The sequence below is a fragment of the Thamnophis sirtalis genome, unplaced genomic scaffold, assembly GCF_051295495.1.
Source record: "Thamnophis sirtalis isolate CommonGarterSnake01/CBP01778 unplaced genomic scaffold, rThaSir2_p1.2 scaffold_1, whole genome shotgun sequence".
Taxonomy (NCBI): domain Eukaryota; kingdom Metazoa; phylum Chordata; class Lepidosauria; order Squamata; family Natricidae; genus Thamnophis; species Thamnophis sirtalis.
In genome coordinates this window covers 174159442-174178039 of record NW_028261381.1, presented here as the reverse complement: position 1 = coordinate 174178039, position 18598 = coordinate 174159442, and the positions used below count along the sequence as shown (strand labels likewise).

The 18598-nt window shown below is 45.9% G+C and overlaps 1 protein-coding gene across 1 annotated transcript in view; it reads left to right on the top strand.

The window, feature by feature from the left end:
• The window catches only part of KDM4B (lysine demethylase 4B), a 214400-nt gene extending 199602 nt beyond the window's left edge, over positions 1-14798 (top strand). The window contains exons 19-23 of the mRNA XM_087703333.1: positions 9434-9619; positions 10087-10251; positions 11013-11132; positions 12093-12185; positions 13342-14798. Coding sequence (XP_087559459.1) covers positions 9434-9619; positions 10087-10251; positions 11013-11132; positions 12093-12185; positions 13342-13500 — 723 coding nt within the window. The 3' untranslated portion in view covers positions 13501-14798. The remainder of the gene's footprint in view (positions 1-9433; positions 9620-10086; positions 10252-11012; positions 11133-12092; positions 12186-13341) is intronic.
• Positions 14799-18598: the final 3800 nt, after the last annotated feature.

Here is an 18598-nt window from a genome sequence, read left to right as displayed (position 1 = left end):
GCTGTCTGCAAGGAGCATAAATCCTTCCCTTCCCCACCATCCTGTCAGAGCTGGAGAAGCTTCTTGGAGGAGAAGCGAAACCTCTTCGAAGAAAAAAAACAAAGTCCAGTTGCCCCCTTGAAAAAAAGCCCCATTTGGGACTTTGGCAGGATCCAGGATTAAAGAGAGAAAAAGCAAATAGTCCTTGATTTATGACCAGTCACTGAGCGAGTTACAACAGACTTTCCTTGGGGCTACTTAAGACCTGGATTCAAAGTTGTGACAGATTCCCCCTTCTTCCCACAATCACACATGCAAAGTTTGGGCTTTTGGCAACATGACCGTGTTTTGCAAGAGTTGCCAAAAAAAAAACAACCCCAAACCCTCACTTCCCATTTTTTGGCCATGTCACGCCCGTAATTTTATTGGTCCACTTAACAAAGACGGTATTTGCTTTAACAACTGCGGTGATTTGCTCAGTGACCACCGGAGAAAACTTTGTAAAATCAGGTCAATCCCTTGACTGCCCCTTCATAGGCAAAGTCCATTATGGTCATAAGTAGAGGACTACCTGTAACTGAGTCACCTCACCCTCTTTCACGCATCCTGTTACCAAGCCTCCTGGGCCTCCTATATCTCCTGCTTGCTTGTCCACCATGACATGTTGCAGTCTGCCGCCAGCCTACGGAGCTGGCAGCAGATTCGGACAGTGAGGAGGTTGGGGAGGAAGATGGGCCAGTCCTGGAGTCTGGGGAAGGCTCTGATGAAGACTCTGTGTCGGAGGCAGAGAGGGGGGCCAGGGCCGTCCGACAGTTATCATCTGCCTTTGGAGTCAGATATCAGTGGGGCAGAAGAACAGCTGGAGCCTGTTCCCCAGTGTGTTCATGTGCAGAGCTGCCAGAAGGCAAGAACAATCAAGACAAAAGGGACGACTCGGGAGTAAGTCTTGGAAGTGATTGGCCCCTCCCATCGGACATAAAGGAGGTTGAAATCCTGAAGCTCCCTTTTGACTCTGTGCTCCGTGTGGCCTTGCAAAACTAATTTCCAGTGAGGTCTTTGGCAGAGTTTCAAGGAAGATAAAGGTGGGTGCTTATCAGCCTTATCCCGAAAGACTGTGGCAGACTTCTGTCGGACTCTTTACAAACTCTTTGGGGCTGTGAATGAATATAATTCACAGCTTTTGAAATAAAAAGAGGGTTTGGGGGACTAAGCATGGGCTTTTTACTGTCTAGCCTAGGTCAGAACATGCCTTCTGTCTCCTCCTCTTCCTCTCAGCCCACCCCTGCAGCCCGTTCAGACCTTTTAAAATCTCCCCTCCCCCCCCTTAAGTCTTGGTTGCAGCCCTCCCCCTCCCTCCCTCCCCAGCTCTAAAATGGAGCCATCCAGGGAGTGGAGGAGACGTCTCACTTTGTCAGCGCATAATTCCCCGGCCTTGCTCTGGTGCACAGCCTCATTTAGGAAGCGCATTGTTTGTGTGGCTCCTGATGGGCCTTTTGCAGAGCTTGCCTATAAATTATGGCGTAGGATTTCAGAATAATTAGTTGTCATCCCCTCCGTTGCGTGTGTGAGTTGTAGCACTCATCCAGGGCTTAGACAACCCTCCTCTTACTCAGAGCTGCAGCAAAGAGGGCGGTTTGAGTCCCTTTAACCGCGTACTTTGCTGTCTTCTTCGTCCGTTTCAAGGTTTGCTTCTTGTATTTCCGCTACAATACAGATAGTCCCTGACTTACGACCAGAATGAAGCTGGAGATTTCTGCTGCTAAGAGGGAGAGACAGTTGTGAGCCCTCATTTTACGACCTTCCTTGCCACAGTGGTTAACCGAATCCCTGCAGTTGTTTCGTTAGCAACACGGCTGTTAAGGGAATCTGCCTCCCCCGTTGGAGGCAGGAAAGTTGCAAAACGGGATCATGTGACATCCCCCCCCCAGGACACAGCGACCGTCTTAAATATGAGTCGTTTGCTGAGCATCTGGATGTTGATCATGGGGGGGGGGGGATGCTGCAACGGTCGTAACTGTGAAAAACAGTCATCAGTCCCTTTTTTTCAGTGTCGTTGTAACTTTGGTCACAAAGTGAACTGTTGTAACTCGAGGACTACCTGCGTTCTGATTCGGAGTTTGGGGAGTGAGGTTCGAAAAGGAGCAGTTAGCCGACCTCAGAATCTGCTGCTTTGATTCACAGGAGAGGGTAGAGGTAGACTTGTAGTTATCCTTTAGGATTGAATGTAAGGCTGGCTTGGCTGATATGATTTGGAGCAGCAGTTGATTAAAAAGAGGAAAAAATAACAGCTCAGCTATAAAAGACACACTGTGAAGGACGGAGCACCAACAGTTTATTCTTTATCGGTACCAACAAGGTCTCATTATTAAAAGGTCCATACTTGATTCCTGCTGTCATCAAGGCAAGAGAAGAACAGAGTTGGAAGGGACCTTGGAGGTCTTCTAGTCCAACCCACTGCTCGGGCAAGAATCCTGTACCATTTCAGACAAATGGCTGTCCAGCCTCTTCTTAAAGACTTCCAGTGTTGGGGCATTCACAACTTCTGGAGGCAAGTTGTTCCACTGGCGAATTGTTCAAACTGTCAGAAAATTTCTTCTTAATTCTAAGTTGCTTCTCTCCTGGATCAGTTTCCACCCATGGCTTCTTGTCCTGCCCTCGGGTGCTTTAGAGAATAGCCAGACTCCCATTTCTAGTAAACAATTTAAACTATTTTAAACTAATTTAAAAACTCCCTTCCTACTAACTAGTCCAGGGAGTCCCTGACTTGCAGTACTTCATTTAGTAACCACTCAAAGTTACAACTGTACTGAAAAAAGTGACTTATGACCATTTTTCACACTTGCAACCAATGCACCTTGAGGTCTTCTAGTCTAGCCCTCTGCTCAAGCAGGAGACTCTCTACTACTCAACCAATAACAGAAGAACAGGGTTGGAAGGGACCTTGGAGGTCTTCTAGTCCAGCCTCCTTCTCAATCAGGAGACCCTCTACTACTTTAGACCAATAACAGAAGAACAGGGTTGGAAGGGACCTTGGAGGTCTTCTAGTCCAACCTCCATCTCAAGCAGGAGACCCTCTACTACTCTAGACCAATAACAGAAGAACAGGGTTGGAAGGGACCTTGGAGGTCTTCTGGTCCAGCCTCCTCCTCAAGCAGGAGACCCTCTACTACTCTAGACCAATAACAGAAGAACAGGGTTGGAAGGGACCTTGGAGGTCTTCTAGTCCAGCCTCCTCCTCAAGCAGGAGACCCTCTACTACTCTAGACCAATAACAGAAGAACAGGGTTGGAAGGGACCTTGGAGGTCTTCTGGTCCAGCCTCCTCCTCAAGCAGGAGACCCTCTACTACTCTAGACCAATAACAGAAGAACAGGGTTGGAAGGGACCTTGGAGGTCTTCTGGTCCAGCCTCCTCCTCAAGCAGGAGACCCTCTACTACTCTAGACCAATAACAGAAGAACAGGGTTGGAAGGGACCTTGGAGGTCTTCTGGTCCAGCCTCCTCCTCAAGCAGGAGACCCTCTACTACTCTAGAGCAATAACAGAAGAACAGGGTTGGAAGGGACCTTGGAGGTCTTCTAGTCCAGCTCAAGCAGGAGACCATATCCCATTCCAGACCAATGGTTGTCCAATCTCTTCTTAAAAACCTCCAGCGATGGAGCACCCACACCTTTGGAAGGAAAGCCATTCCACGGATTAATTGTCCTCACTGTGAAGAAATATCTCCTTCCTTCTAGGTTGCGTCTCTCCTTGACTGCCTCTTCCATCCGTTGCGTCGTGTCCTGCCAATTCTAGGCATGATTTGAGCTACCCAACACCAATCTCTCAAAGGGCAGTTTAGCCGCCTTTTTGTGTACAGAGCTAATTCCCAGATCGAAACCAGAGTGAAAGAAAAGTGAGAATGGAGTAGATGAAAGGTGTGGAGACTTTGGAAGAAGTGCATAGAAGAACAACTGAGATGATCAAAGGCCTAAAACGTATCCAGAATATTTGCAGGAATTGGATATGGCCAGTCTAGAGAAAAGAAGAATTAGGGGTGACATGATAGCAATCTTCCAGTATTTGAGGGGCTGCCCCAAAGAGGGAGGATGTCAACCTATTCTCCAAAGCACCAAAGGGGAGGACAAGAAACGATGGATGGAAACTAATCAAGGAGAGAAGCAACCTGGAATTAAGGAGAAGCTTCCTAACAGTGAGGACAATTAACCGGTGGAACAGACTGCCTCCAGAAGTTGTGGCTGCTCCATCATTGGAGTTTTTTAAGAAGAGACTGGACAGCCATTTGGCTGAAATGGTGTAGCAGTGTTGGTAAACCTTTCCGGCACTGAGTGCTGAAACAGGCGCGTGCGCAGGGAGAGCATAAAAAACCAGAAGAACAGTTTCCCCGGTGCGCATGTGCTTGCCAGGAAGCTGAGTTTCCAGTGTGTGCATGACCGTCGGTCACCTGGTCTTCCAGTTTCTGGTACGTATGCATGCACAAAAACCATCTGGACAGTGTGCATGCATGTGCCGGAAATCGGAAGCTCAGCTTCCTGGCATGCACATGTGCACCAGGGAGCTACTCTTCCGGTTTCCGGCACGAAGGCCAGCTGCACATGCGAACCTGCAAGAGCAACGGGCAATGGCTGGCATGCCTGGAGAGAGGGCTCTGCCTGCCACGTCCGGCATTTGTGCTATAGTTTGCCATCACGGGAATAGAGTTTCCTGCTTGAGCAAAGGGCTGGACTAGAAGACCTCTGAGTTCCCTTCTAGTTCTGATTCTACTCTACTCTACTATGTATAATGGTCACGAATGATCCAATTTGGCTCTGATTAGAGCATTTCTGATGCTTTTGACAACTTTAAGCTGTGCGGACTTCAACTCCTGGCTGGGGAATTCTGGGATTTGAAGTCCACACGTCTTAAAGTTGCCAAGCTTCTGAAACATTGGATTACAGGTACCACACTTTTGTATAGATAGTTGTATGAACCTCAGGGATCAATCGGACACCTGAGATAAGGTGAAAGCGGGACTTATCTAACCCTTCCCAAATATTAGCAATAGCAATAGCAATAGCAGTAGACTTATATACCGCTTCATAGGCCTTTCAGGCCTCTCTAAGCGGTTTACAGAGAGTCAGCATATTGCCCCCAACAATCTGGGTCCTCATTTTACCCACCTCGGAAGGATGGAAGGCTGAGTCAACCCTGAGCCGGTGAGATTTGAACCGCTGACCTGCTGATCTAGCAGTAGCCTGCAGTGCTGCATTTAACCACTGCGCCACCTTGGCTCTTAGGCTCTTCTTCCTTCCTTCCTTCCTTCCTTCCTTCCTTCCTTCCTTCCTTCCTTCCTTCCTTCCTTCCTTCCTTCCTTCCTCCCTCCCTCCCTCCCTCCCTCCCTCCCTCCCTCCCTCCCTTCCAAAACTCTCCCGACCCAGTGAAATCTACGTTGAGAGAGAGCCATTGTGGGCCGGGATTTTACTTCCACTCAACATCCTAGGATTCCAGTTGGGTTCATTGTCAATTTTTCACAGTGGGGGGGAAAAAAATCAAACCTTACCCCAAGGCCTGTGAACTGGATAGGTTGGTAGAGAGAGAGAAAGGTTTCAGGGTAACAATGTCCTTGACTCTGCCAGGTTTTATCTGTTAGAAGGTCATAGTTATAGTCTGGCCAAATTCTGGAAGTCCTCAATTTACAACAGTTCACTTAGTGACCATTCAAAGTTACAACGGCACTGAAGAAAGTGATTTATGACCATTTTTCCTCACTTACAAGCATTGCAGGATCCTCAGGGCCCCATGATAAAAATTCAGACGCTTGGCAACTGCCTCATATTTATGACGGCTGCAGTGTCCCGGCCTCACGTGATTCCCTTTTGCGACCTCCTGACAAGCAAACTGGGGAAGCCAAATTCATTTAACAACCGTGATACTAACTTATCAATTGCAGTGATTCGCTCAATAACTCTGGCAACCCAGGTCGTACAACGGGGCAATGTTCACTTAGCAAGTGTCTCGCTTAGCAACATAAATTGTGGCCGTAAGTCAAGGACTTAACAAGATCCAGACTGAAGTAAATCTCACTGTGTAGGAGGGTTTTTGTTCCTGACACCTTCAATCCTTGTGTGTGGGGGGGGGAAAGTTGTGGGCAAGTTTTAAGGACTTACAAGATTTTAATTTTGGAATCAGGAGCCAAAGGGTGTCGGTTTTTTGAAAAGGTCATAAACAGATGAGGGAGGTCTGATAGAGTCGAAATAAGACTTTGAAATTAATTACAGGAGTCCTTCCCCCTGGGTTGCCTTGGATTTTATGTTAAGAAATATATAAGAATTTAAAATTATATAAAAATACACTATATTGCCAAAAGTATTCGCTCACCTGCCTTTACTCGCATATGAACTTATATTGGCTCCCAATAGATGTTCGGGTGCAATTCAAGTTTCCTGGTTATTGCCTTTAAAGCTTGAGATACCATAGAACCGAGTTACTTGCTGTCCTGCCTGCTCCCCATAACCTCTGCCTGCCCCATGCCTTCCCATTTGGACATGCCCCATGTTCCAGATCTCTGCTGACTGACGTCTAATGCAGTGTTTTTCAACCTTGGCAACTTGAAGATGTCCGGACTTCAACTCCCAGAATTCCCCAGCCAGCGAATGCTGGCTGGGGGATTCTGGGAGTTGAAGTCCGGACATCTTCAAGTTGCCAAGGTTGAAAAACACTGGTCTAATGGATGTTGCTACACATTCTCTACCCAATACTCATATTAACACAGAACAGATAAATGAAAACCAGTCTGATAAAATCCAGACTAACTATAATTAGCACAAAGAATAATGAAAAAAGTCATTAATTTGGAGAAGTCACGTTATAACTGATATGCATCTGTAGGATAATAAAAATGGATGAAGCATGGAGTAGACTAAGGAAATCTCTAGCCACGTTATGGGCACTAATGCAGCATCAGTGACTCAACAATGAATCCAAAGGGGGGAAAAATACTCACAGCAATTCGGTCGGGAAGACATAATCACAGGTTAAATACTGTAAGTTCATATGCGAGTAAAGGCAAGTGAGCGAATACTTTTGGCAATATAGTGTAGTTATAGTGTATAGTTTCCCTGGGAAAACGTTGAGTAGAGAAAAACATGATAAGGGGATTCTGAAGGTTAGACTCTAGAGGGAACCGGAAAAAACTGAAGGTTATAATTAAAGGAGAAGAGACCCATTAATGCAGAATGCAACAAAATATTCTTAAGTGTGGAAAGCTTTCAGAATATTTGAGGAACATAGATGGAAAGGCTTCTCTGGAATAGTCTCTCACCATAAAAATGAAACCTAAAGATGTTATAGAACAGTGATGGCAAACCTTTTGCCAAAAAGGTTGCATGGAAATTTCATACACAAACATGCTTCTCAGGGCCATGCACCGGAAAAGCTGATCTTCCGGGTTCTAGCGCGCATGCGTGCCTAACAGTCATCCATCCGGCACGCATGCGCACACTGGTTTTCGGCACTGCCACACACACAAAGGACAGCTGATTGTCACGTGCACATGTGTGCCAGAAACCCAGAAGGCACACATGCCAGGCGACATGGCTTCGCGTGCCACTTTGGGCATGCATGTGATAGGTTATAGATATAGGAGATCTCAGCAGATTGAGGCTGATTTGAATGTGGATGTAAATATGACAGGATGCAAGAATGATATGGAACAAGATGATATTCCGAATTTACAAACAAAACCGGGTGACGTCTTCATAATGAAAAGAAGTATTCAGATAACAATCCAGAAAGGTGTCTTGAATAGACCTGTCTGTTTTGAATTCACAAACCTGACCTGTTAAAAGTTTTGGAGGAGATTTTGAGAAGCGAAAAGGAAACCCAAATGCTGGGACACTGTTTAAAAGAATTAAAAACCAAGAGCGTGAAAAGCAAAAGGATATAAAGTGGGATTGTTTGATCAAGGCTAAAATATGTTCTTGTTCCTGACCCCGCTTAATGGACCATTGCTGATTAGGACTGAATGACAAGGCTTTAAAAATTGGTTTATAGAGAAGAACTGAAATATGGAAAGAAGGAAATTTTTCTTGTGTGGTTTTTTTTCTTTTTCTTTTGAGAAAGTGATAAATGGTGATGTTAAAAAAATATAAAATTCATTTATTTGATTAAGGTGAACATACGTGCTTTCATTTCTCTTAACTCTTGATGGACATTTATGATTAGGATTGAATGACCATTTTAAGAATAGTTTATTATTAAAAATGGGATATGGAAAGAATGAAGATCTTCAGAGAAAGTGATAAATTATTAAAATCGATGGTATTTGTCTTGATTAAGGGAGGAGCCATTTCTTTACCTCCATTTTCCTTCATTATATTTTTCTTTTTTGCACGTATTAATTTTTCCTTTGTGTATTTTTCTTCATGTTAATCCTTTATCTTTGTGTTTGTAAAGTCTAATAGAAATGATTTTATTTACTTATCGTTTTTAAAAAAAGATAGCTGGTATGTTCTCTCCCAGTTTCCCTAATGACTTTGCTTGTGGAGAGTCATTGGGGAAGTTCATAAATGACGGTCACATGACTTTCTCTCCCTGTGATGTCATAACCTTGAGCCAAGCACCCGATCATGATCACATGACCACAGGGATGTTACAACTGCTGTAACATCTTCAAAGATTGGTGCTATATCCATTTTTTGCAGGGCCACCATAACTTCAAACGAAAGAATGTTGGTCGAGGACTACCTGTGACCCTGGAGAAACTGAGGCAGCAGCCAGAATTAGGAATTGTGGGGGGGGGGGGTTTAGAGGAGCTACCAGCCCTGACCAAAACATTTGTGAGAAAGCCCACAAATCGGACGTGAGGTCCATGGTGCTCTCTGAGCTTGGTTATTCCCTTGCAGACGTTTCATTACCCAACTAGGTAACATCATCAGTGCTATGAAGGCTGATCAAGGAACCTACCAGGAACATTCCCATCAAGACAGACAGGGCAAGCCACTTGTACATTAATAGAAAGCAAACCCCCACACTCCCTCCTAGCACTGATGACCTTACCTATTTGGGTAAAGAAACGTCTGCAAGAAGACGACCAAGTTCAGAGAGCATCAAGGACCCCTCCTTTCAATCCTGAGCTGCAAATGCTCTTTTATCAATTGGACATGAGCAGGAGAGCCTCTCAGGGGTAGCATTTAGAGTCGTGGCCATTGATAGCTTTCTCCTTTGGGAAATGGCTTGAAACGAGATGAGATGGATCCTTTGGTGGATCAGACTGACAGCTGGCTGAAATCCTCAATTCTCATCCTGGAGTTTTGGAATTGCGTTGCCTCTGAACGGAACCGTTCTGCTTTTCCCAGCCATTTGCTTTTTTCTGAGCCTCTCATCCCTGGCAGAATCCGAACTCCTCAACTGCCAAAAGCTCTGCCGTAACGCTGGACCCTTTGCCGTGCGCCCCTAACGGCTCCCCTTTTCTTTCCAGAAATGCGTCTACTGCCGTAAGCGGATGAAGAAAGTATCGGGGGCCTGCATCCAATGCTCCTCTGAGCACTGCTCCACGTCATTCCACGTCACCTGCGCCCACGCGGCAGGGGTGCCCATTGAGCCCGACGATTGGCCCTACGTGGTGTCCATCACCTGCTTGAAACATAAAGCAGCCAGCCACGTGGTAGGTCTCCTTTGGATCTGTTCCTCCCCTTCCTCTTCTCTTTCTGGTACTTTCAGATGATGGCTTTATCAGAGTTTGTTGCATAAATTCAAACCCAGAAAGCACCCACAGATAACTGATTCAGCTGGATTCCTTAGCTTCTTTATATACATAAGAATAGAGGAGTAAATGTACAATGCCAACAGGTGGTTCTCCCAAGTAAAGACAAGGCAGGAGAGTTACAGGCAAACACAAGCAGTTAGTTTCATTTCAACAGACAAGCCCAGGCAGACTGCTAGTTTACTTCTCAGAGCAGCAGACTGCTTTTTTCTCAAGTTTCCGTTTCAATTCTCTGCACAGGTTCAGATCTGTTTAAGCTCCCATTGGCTGACTTAGTTGCTATGCCTGTTCGTTGGCTGACCTTGTTCCCATGTCTCTCCCAGTCATGAATATTTTAACACGAGGATGGTCTCTTTTGTCCTTTCTAGCTTCCCTTTTCCAGAGAGGTCTCCTTGAGCCAGACGGTAATTGCGAAAAACCGGAACGGCCTCTATTACCGGTGTAAAGTGATCGGGGTGACCACGCAAACCTTCTACGAGGTCAATTTTGAGGATGGCTCCTACAGTGATAACATTTATCCGGAAAGCATTGTTGTAAGTAGCTTTGAGGGACAGGGAGTCTTAAGAGTAGAGTGTGGAACAACTCCTCTTACTCTGTTCTCTGAGCTTGCTTGTTTTCTTACAGACAGTTTCATGACCCAGCTAGGTAACATCATCAGTGCTAGAAGGGAGTGGGGTTTGTGGAGAGGCACAGAAGGGGGAAGGGGGAGGAGGAGAACTATGGGGTCCTTGGTGTTCTCCGTGCTTGGTTGTTTTTGTGCAGACATTAAATGACCCAACTAGGGAACATCATCATTCCTAGAAGGAAGTTGGGTTTGTGCTCTGTTTGTATACTAGCAGCTGCTTACTGTGTCAGTGTTGATGGGAGTGTTGGTAGTGGTTCCTTGATGAAGTTGTAGTTTACTGTTTGATTCTTTGTCTGAATTGGTCGTTTCTTGATTAGAATGTGGTTTTCTGCTTGATTGTTTGTCTAGTGTTAATCCCTGGTTATCTCGGTGTTTGCTCCTGGAAAGGATATGTTCTCGTCTTTGTGTTTCCTTCTTAGTTTTTCTTATTGTCTCTTTTTGAAAGGTGTGAAAATGTGGTTTATCTCTCTGTACTTGTTGATGGCCGGTTTGTTTGAGTGCCAAGCTTCCAGGAATCCCCTCGTGTTTCTGGACTCTGGCTTTGTCCAGCGTTCTCAGTTTCCCAATTGAAACTAGGGTGAAGTCTTCTCAGTTTAAGTTTGTCGGATCGATTCTGACATCCGATTGGACTCGAGGAGCTGCTTGTAAAGAAATCCTTTGGCTTTTCAGAGCAGAGACTGCCTTCAGATGGGGCCTCCTGCGGAGGGCGAGGTGGTCCAGCTGCACTTGACCAACGGCACCGCTTACCAAGCAAAGTTCATTGCTGCCCACGTCAGCCAGATCTTTCAGGTGAGAGCCAAGGTGGCTTTGCTTTTACGTTTTTACTTCACTCGTTTAATCCTCCCTGTGTTGGCTTTACAAATAATTCAAGGCAGGCGAAAATACGTAATATTCCTTCCTCCTCCTGTTTTCCCCACAACAACATCCCTGTGAGGTGGGCTGAGGGAGAGGGACTGGCGCAGAGTCACCCAGCCGGCTTTCAAGGCTAAGGCGGGACTAGAACTCCCTGTCTCCTGGTGATTGGCCCGAAGTCACCCAGCGGGCTTTCATACCTACATAACGTATCACGAGTCCCGTCCCCCCCTTATGACTGTATAACTGTAACTTTGTTGCTTGTATCCTTACGATTTATACTGATCTTGTTTCCTGATTGCTTATTTGTATCCTATGACTATCATTCAGTGTTGTACCTTATGAGTCTTGACGAATGTATCTTGTCTTTTTATGTACACTGAGAGCATCTGCACCAAAGACAAATTCCTTGTGTGTCCAATCACACTTGGCCAATAAAGAATTCTATTTTACTCTATTCTAATTTTCTTCTCTTCTCTTCTAATTCTATTCTGTTCTACTCTACTCTACTCTATTCTAATATATTCTATTCTAATTCTATTCTATTTCCATTCTATTCTAATTCTATTCTAATTCTATTCTAATTCTATTCTAATTCTATTCTAATTCTATTCTAATTCTAATTCTGTTCTAATTCTGTTCTAATTCTATTCTAATTCTATTCTAATTCTATTCTAATTCTAATTCTATTCTAATTCTATTCTAATGTTCTATTTTATTCTACTCTATTTTAATTTTCTCTTCTGTTCTAATTCTGTTCTATTCTAATGTTCTGTTCTATTCTATTCTATTCTATTCTATTCTATTCTAATGGAAGAAAGTCAGGGACCTTAGATGGAAGCTAGGGACCTAAACCTGAGGCCAAGTGTTTGACCCGCGCTCCGTTTCCTTCCGCAGGTAGAGTTTGAAGATGGCTCTCAGCTGATGGTCAAACGAGGAGAGATCTACACCCTTGACGAAGAACTTCCCAAGAGAGTCAAATCTCGCCTGGTAAGTATCTGGGACTCATCCGTGGGGAGATGCAGCTGGGAGCAGGGGTTGGGGAAGATTTTGGTGAAATCGAGGTCAAAAGTGTGGTGGGATCCTGGGTGTTCTCTGAGCTTAGTCGTTTTCCTGCAGACATTTCATGAACCAACTAGGTAACGTCATCAGTGTAGGAAGGGAGTGGGGTTGGCTACGATTACATACAAGTAGTCCTTGACTTACAACCACAATTGAGCTCAAAATTTATATTGCTCAGTGAGACAGTTGTTAAGCCAGTTTTAGCTCATTTGAGAACCTTTCTTGCCACCATTGCTAAATGAATCACGGCAGTTGTTAAGTTAGTAAAATGGTTAAGTGAATCTGGCTTCCCCATTGACTTGGCTGGTCAGAAGGTCGCAAAAAGGGGGATCACATGATCCTAGGACCCTGCAGCCGTCGTAAATGTGAGCTAGTTACCAACAGTCTGAATTTTGATCAGAGGACCCCATGGCTGTCCAATAGGTAAGGTGTGAAAAATGGTCAGGGGTCACTTTTTCCAATGATTTGGTACCTTTCAGCAGTGGTAAATGAACTGATATAAGTCGAGGACCTAGGTGTATGCACACGGAGCTTGCCCTGTCGGGATTGGAGGGTGGGTTCCCCCTTGGTAGTTTCCTTAATTAGGCTGGTTCAGGGGTGTCAAACTCAAGGCCCAGGGGCCGAATCCAGCCCGCAGGGTGCTTAGATTTGTCTTGCGGAGCCGCCCTGGGAACAGCGAAGGCCCATTGTGCCTCTGCCAGTGAACATGGAGCTTGGGGGGGGGGGGGGCAGCCCTCCCGAGCTCTGTTTCCACTGGCAGAGGGCTGCAGGAGGCTGTCGCAGCCGAAAATGGAGATTGGGAGCCCATTTTTGCTGGCAGAGTATTTGGGCCACCACAGGCGCCCCTGACACAAGTGACGTCGAGCCCCCTGAGATCAAACACAACCCCGATGCGGCCCTCAATGGAAATCGAGTTTGACACCCCTACTTTGGTGGGTATATAAACAGAGAGCCAACCCCCCCCCTCCCCCAGGGGCTTGGAAAGGCCGTTTTTTGCGTCCTTGTGTCTTCCCTCACGCCAATAAGATCTCCTTGTGGTCTCCGCTTTCTCCCTCATGCCTCTCCCGTTCCCGCCCTCTGGCAGTCCCTGAGCAGCGGAGCGCCTCAGGAAGAGACGATCTCAGGAGACGACTCGAAAGCAGCCAAGCGCCCGCGGGTGGGCACCCCAAAGAGCTGTGAGGACGGCGGCCCCGGGCCCAACTATTTCGCCATCATGGAGACCCTCCTGCATGCTAAGTTCTAGCCGAGGACGCCGAGAGGAGCTTCACCAGGCCGATCAGCGCTTTAATTTTCAAGGAAAGGAAAGGGGGGGTAAACAGCCCCCCCCACCCCTCCCACCCACCCCTCGGAGAGTTAATTTAAGTGGAAAAACTGTGGCGAGAGAGACCCAGCCGTCGTGCAATAACTCGCAAAATTTAAATTCTTTTCCTTCCATTTTGGGGTTTTCCTCTTCTTTTTTCTTCTTCTTCTTTTTTCGTTTGTTTTTTGGACTTTTGGGAAGCTTGACTTGCTCCTAGCCTACCTCTGTTCTTTCTGATGATTTTTTGGAGTGGACAAAACCTTTTTTTCCCCCTTCTGGGAAGTGTTTGGGCGGTGGGTGGATTTCACGGGGTGTGACGGGACGGAGAAAACCGTTTCTCCTCCGTACGAAAACTCGGAAAGAAAGGAATACAGGCAGGCGAAGCGATTCTGTGACCGAACTTTCAATCTTTCATTTGTTTGTTTCCATTGGTTTCAAAAACAAAAATGAAAAAAAAAAAGCCTCAAGAAGTGGTTGGAATTTGCAATGGCAACTCCAGTTTTTAAATCTCAGCCATCACACTCTCATTCTCTCTCTTTCCTCCCCCCTCTCCCTTTTTTTCTTTCTTTCTTTCCCTCTCTCTCTCTTTCGTTCCCTGTCTCTTTCTTTCTCTTTCTTTTTTTCTTGCTCTCTCTTTTCTTTCCCTACACAATACATTTCTCTCTCTTTTTTTCTCTCTCTCTCTCTCCCTTCCCTTTTTTGAAAAGGTGCTATTTCCCCGACTACTGAAGCAACCTTTTTTGAATTAGCAATTTTGCGTATGTATATATTATATATACATATATATATAAGAAAATTGCCTTCGACATTTTCTATTAAAAGAGAGGAAAAAAGAAAAAATGTGTTTTTTTTACAAAAGAATAAAATAAAATTGCAAGCAAAAACCAACAAAATGAAAGAGTGAAGGGTTTGCACAGATATTTTCCCCCCTTCCCTTGTATAAAACCCTCCTGGCCATTGGCCCTTTCCCGGTCCTGCATTCAAATCCAACCGCTTGAGGTTTATGGTGCCCCCACCCTTTCTCCTCTTCCTCTGAAAAAAATAAAAAGAAAAAAAATATAACCTTTGCAGAGAGGGAGGGAGCACTTCTTATTTATTTTGTTTTGTTTCGGTGGGGCTGGGGGATAAAATATCTCTTTTATGGGGATGGGGATAAACCCCGGACAAGGGGGATGTTTCTGTTAAACAAAAGACACTTTGAAATGAAATGTTTTGTAATAAATGACACCATTGCAACTGTGCGTAGTAGGTGGGTTTTTAGTGTTTCAGCCTTTTAATATACCAAGAGTCTTTTCTTTTCTCTCTTCCTGTCTTAATGCTGGCTGGGGGGAATCCTGGGAATTGAAGTCCACCCATCTTCGACTCACAAAATTTAAATAACGGTGAGCTGAACAATGTAGGGTTTGAACCAGGGATGTCCGACTTCGGCTCCTTTTAAGACTTGTGAAGTCGTGAAGGCCGGTTGGGGAATTCTGGGAAACGAAGTCCACAAGTCTTAAAGGTTGGACATCCCTGGTTTAGATCTAAAACCAACTCTGAAGCCTCCAAAGAATTTCTTTCTCACCAGTGCCCCAAATCGCCTTTTTCTCTCAAGAGGGGCCAAAGTGATGCATCCGCACAACTCCTTACATTCCCCCCCTCCCCGAAACCGCCACATCTCCCGTCACTTGCTGCTTTTGGCAAAATCTTATTTAGAACTCCTTGTGGTTATGTTCCAACCGAGGCTTCCCCAGCAGCACGAAGCCGAGTCCTCGTCCTGATAAAACCCTTTGATTTCATTGACAGTGAATCCCTCTCTAGCCAAGTCTTTCCTCTCCCACAGTCTTTCAAGGTAGTTCGCAATTACTGACCTTGATCAGGCTTGGAGAGAGGCCAGGCCGAGATCTTTCGGATGCCCTCAATACTTGGCAAGAATGCAGGAATGAACGAATTGCCTCCTGCAAACTCCACTCCCCTTTCGCTTCTCTTTTATTCCCTCTGGGGTGGGGGGGTCATTCACCATCCACCTGTGGCCTTACTCCCAAGTCGACCCCTGTTCTTTAGCTCTTCCCTTCATCTGGCAACTCTGTGCATGCGCACACTGGGAACAGGCTCCAGCTGTTCTTCTGCCTCACTGATGTCTGACTCCGAAGGCAGCTGATAACTGTCAGAGGGCCCTGGCCCCCTCTCTGCCTCGGATGCAGAGCCCTCATCAGAGCCTTCCCCAGACTCCAGGACTGGCCCATCTTCCTCCCCAACCTCCTCACTGTCCGAATCTGCTGCCAGCTGTGCTGACCGCTGAAGGGCCACAACAGGCTGCTACTCTGTGTAGAGTCCCATTCAAGGTGTGGAAATTCTCTCCTATTAAAGACACCACCAATTCTCCATGCGTTAAAGACGTAACAGCTCCTCCGAAGGGTTACCAGCCATTTCGTAACCACAACGTGATTCAACCACAGGGAGGTTTTCTATACAGGTAATCTTCAACGAACAACCACAATTGAGCCCAAAATGTACGTTGCTAAGTGAGAAATTCGTTAGGTGAGTTTTGTCCCATTGTACGATTTTTCTTGCCACGTTCGTTAAGTGAACCACTGCAGTTCTTAAATTAGTCCCACGGTTGTTAAGTGAATCTGGCTTCCCCGTTTTGACTTTGCTTGTCAGAAGTTCGGCAAAAGGGGAGAGAGCAGCCGTCATAAATGTGAATCAGTTGTTGAGCTTCCGAACGTAATTCACGTGACCACACGGATGCCACAACGGACATAGGTGTGAAAAATGGTCATAAGTCCTTATTCTCAGGGCTGTTGTAACTTCAAATGGTCACTAACCAAACAGTTGCAAATCGAGGATTATCTGCATCTTTTTTAAAAATCTGGAATTTTTTCCTGCACAGAACAAAAATGCCTGTTTTTTTTTTTTAATGGCTGTTTTCAAAGGCTGAGCTTTTGTACAGTTTCCCCCTCTCAAAAAAAAGCATAAACTTGCTTGTATAAAATACTTTTTAAAAAAATACCTTGCTTTTGTAGCAGCAGATTGAGGTTTTGTTTAGCAATCTACTTACAAAAGACCAGGACTCGAGACCACGAAGGTGCGAGAGAAACAGCTTTATTGATGCATCGAGTTCAGCGTGCTAACAGACCAAAATCTGAACTGCCTGGGCAGTGATTTTAAACCCTTAATCAAACTTCGTCAATCAAGAGGCGTTACAATAGGCATTTCCATATCGATTGTCCAAGCTCCCTGCTTAGGACAGGGAAAGTACATTTTGGAAAAGTACAGAAGCAGGAATGAATCTTAAAAGTCTTAAAAACAGGATGAGAAAATGCTGAGGCGATTCCTACATTATTCTGTAATATTGCTATTCTCAGCATCTTACACCCATGTTGATTTCCTGTGCCATCCTTGTGCAGTAGCTTGCAACATGTTCCAGTAATATTTGTAATACTTATGAGGAAGTTTGAAGTAAAGTGCACTAAAGCTAAATGTCAAGCTAATATGAAGCTATAGTTTTCAACATATTAAGGGCCACTCAACCTGGCCGACCCCTGGTGGGTTTTACCTGTGTACCCCCTCACTTTGCCTCCTAAAAAAAGAACATTTGGAGCTGTGAATAATTCTGTTATTCTAAACTCCTGAGACTTAGGACTGGTCCAGGGAAAGGATTCACCAATGCTCTCCTCCATTCAGCAACTGGTCTCCCAGGTCTACCATAGGAAGTCCTTGACTTACAACAGGTCATTTAGTGACCAAAGTTGCAAAGGCGCTGAAAACAAGTTCCTGGGTTCCTCATGACCGAAGTTACATTGTCAGATGATCAGAATTTGACTTCTTTGGCAACTGGCTTGTTCTTAGGATGGTTTGCAGTGTCTCCTTTTGCGACCTACTGATGAGCAAAGTCAATGGGGAAGCCACAGCTGTGTTACTACACAGTAATTAAGTGAATCATGGCTGTTGTCCAGTTAAGTGAATCCGACACGGCAACCGTCATAAATGCAAGACAGTCTGAATTTTGATCACAGGCTGCAACGGTCATAATTATGAGGTCATAAACCACTTCTTTCAATGTCATAACTTCAAATGGTCACTGAACGAACTGTTGTAAATTGAGGACTACCTATCCTGCCAGACGTGCCTCACACGAAACTTAGGTTTTTACGTCCATCAACAACATTTCCGGTTCTAAGTCGGACGTCCCAATTTTTGTTCTCTCTACACCAGGGGTGGCAAACTCGATGTCGTTGAGGGCCGCAGCAGGGGTTGTGCTTGACCTCTGGGGGCCAAGGTGGGCGTGGCTGGGGTGGGCGTGGCCAGATCCGTGTCACTCACGTGGGTGGCCCGAACATTCTGCCAGCGAAAACAAGCTCCGAGCTCCGTTTTCGGCTGCAACAGCCTCCTGCATACCTCTTGCCAGTGAAAATGGAGCTCGGAAGCTCCACGGACCTCCCCAGCTGACTTTTCACTGGCAGAGGCACCGCAGACCAGTCCTTCTGTTTCCAGGGCAGCCCGCGGGCCAGATCTAAGCGCCCCCTCTCCCCCGCGGGCTGGATCCAGCCCCCAGGCCTTGAGTTTGGTTCCACCACAAATCCGTGAAGCCCTTATCCGCGGAGACATAAGCGCGAAGACTAATTCGCCCCGTTCTAAGCGCTAAGGAAAAACGTGACCCTACCACGCTGACATAATCGCGGAGGGCAAATCCGCGCATTCCCAAGCACTCAGTACCCTAAACCTAACGCTAAACCTAACGCTAAACCTAACGCTAAACCTAACACTAAACCTAACCCTAACCCTAAACCTAACCCTAAAACAAACCCTAAACCTAATCCTAACCCTTACCTTAATTGAAGTCGGCTTTCTGCCGCGGCGCTGTTTTAAAGCGCCCTTCTGTTGCCGCGCTGTTGTCGCGGCAGTGATGACGCGCGGTGATGACGTCGCGGCTTTAGCGCCGCGATTTTATCACTGCGATTTATCACCTGCCTTAGAGGCTTTCTTTACACAAGGACCTAAGAGAGGAGGCAGGGGAAGACTCTTGAGGCCACGGAGTCCAACCCTCACTTGGCATCAC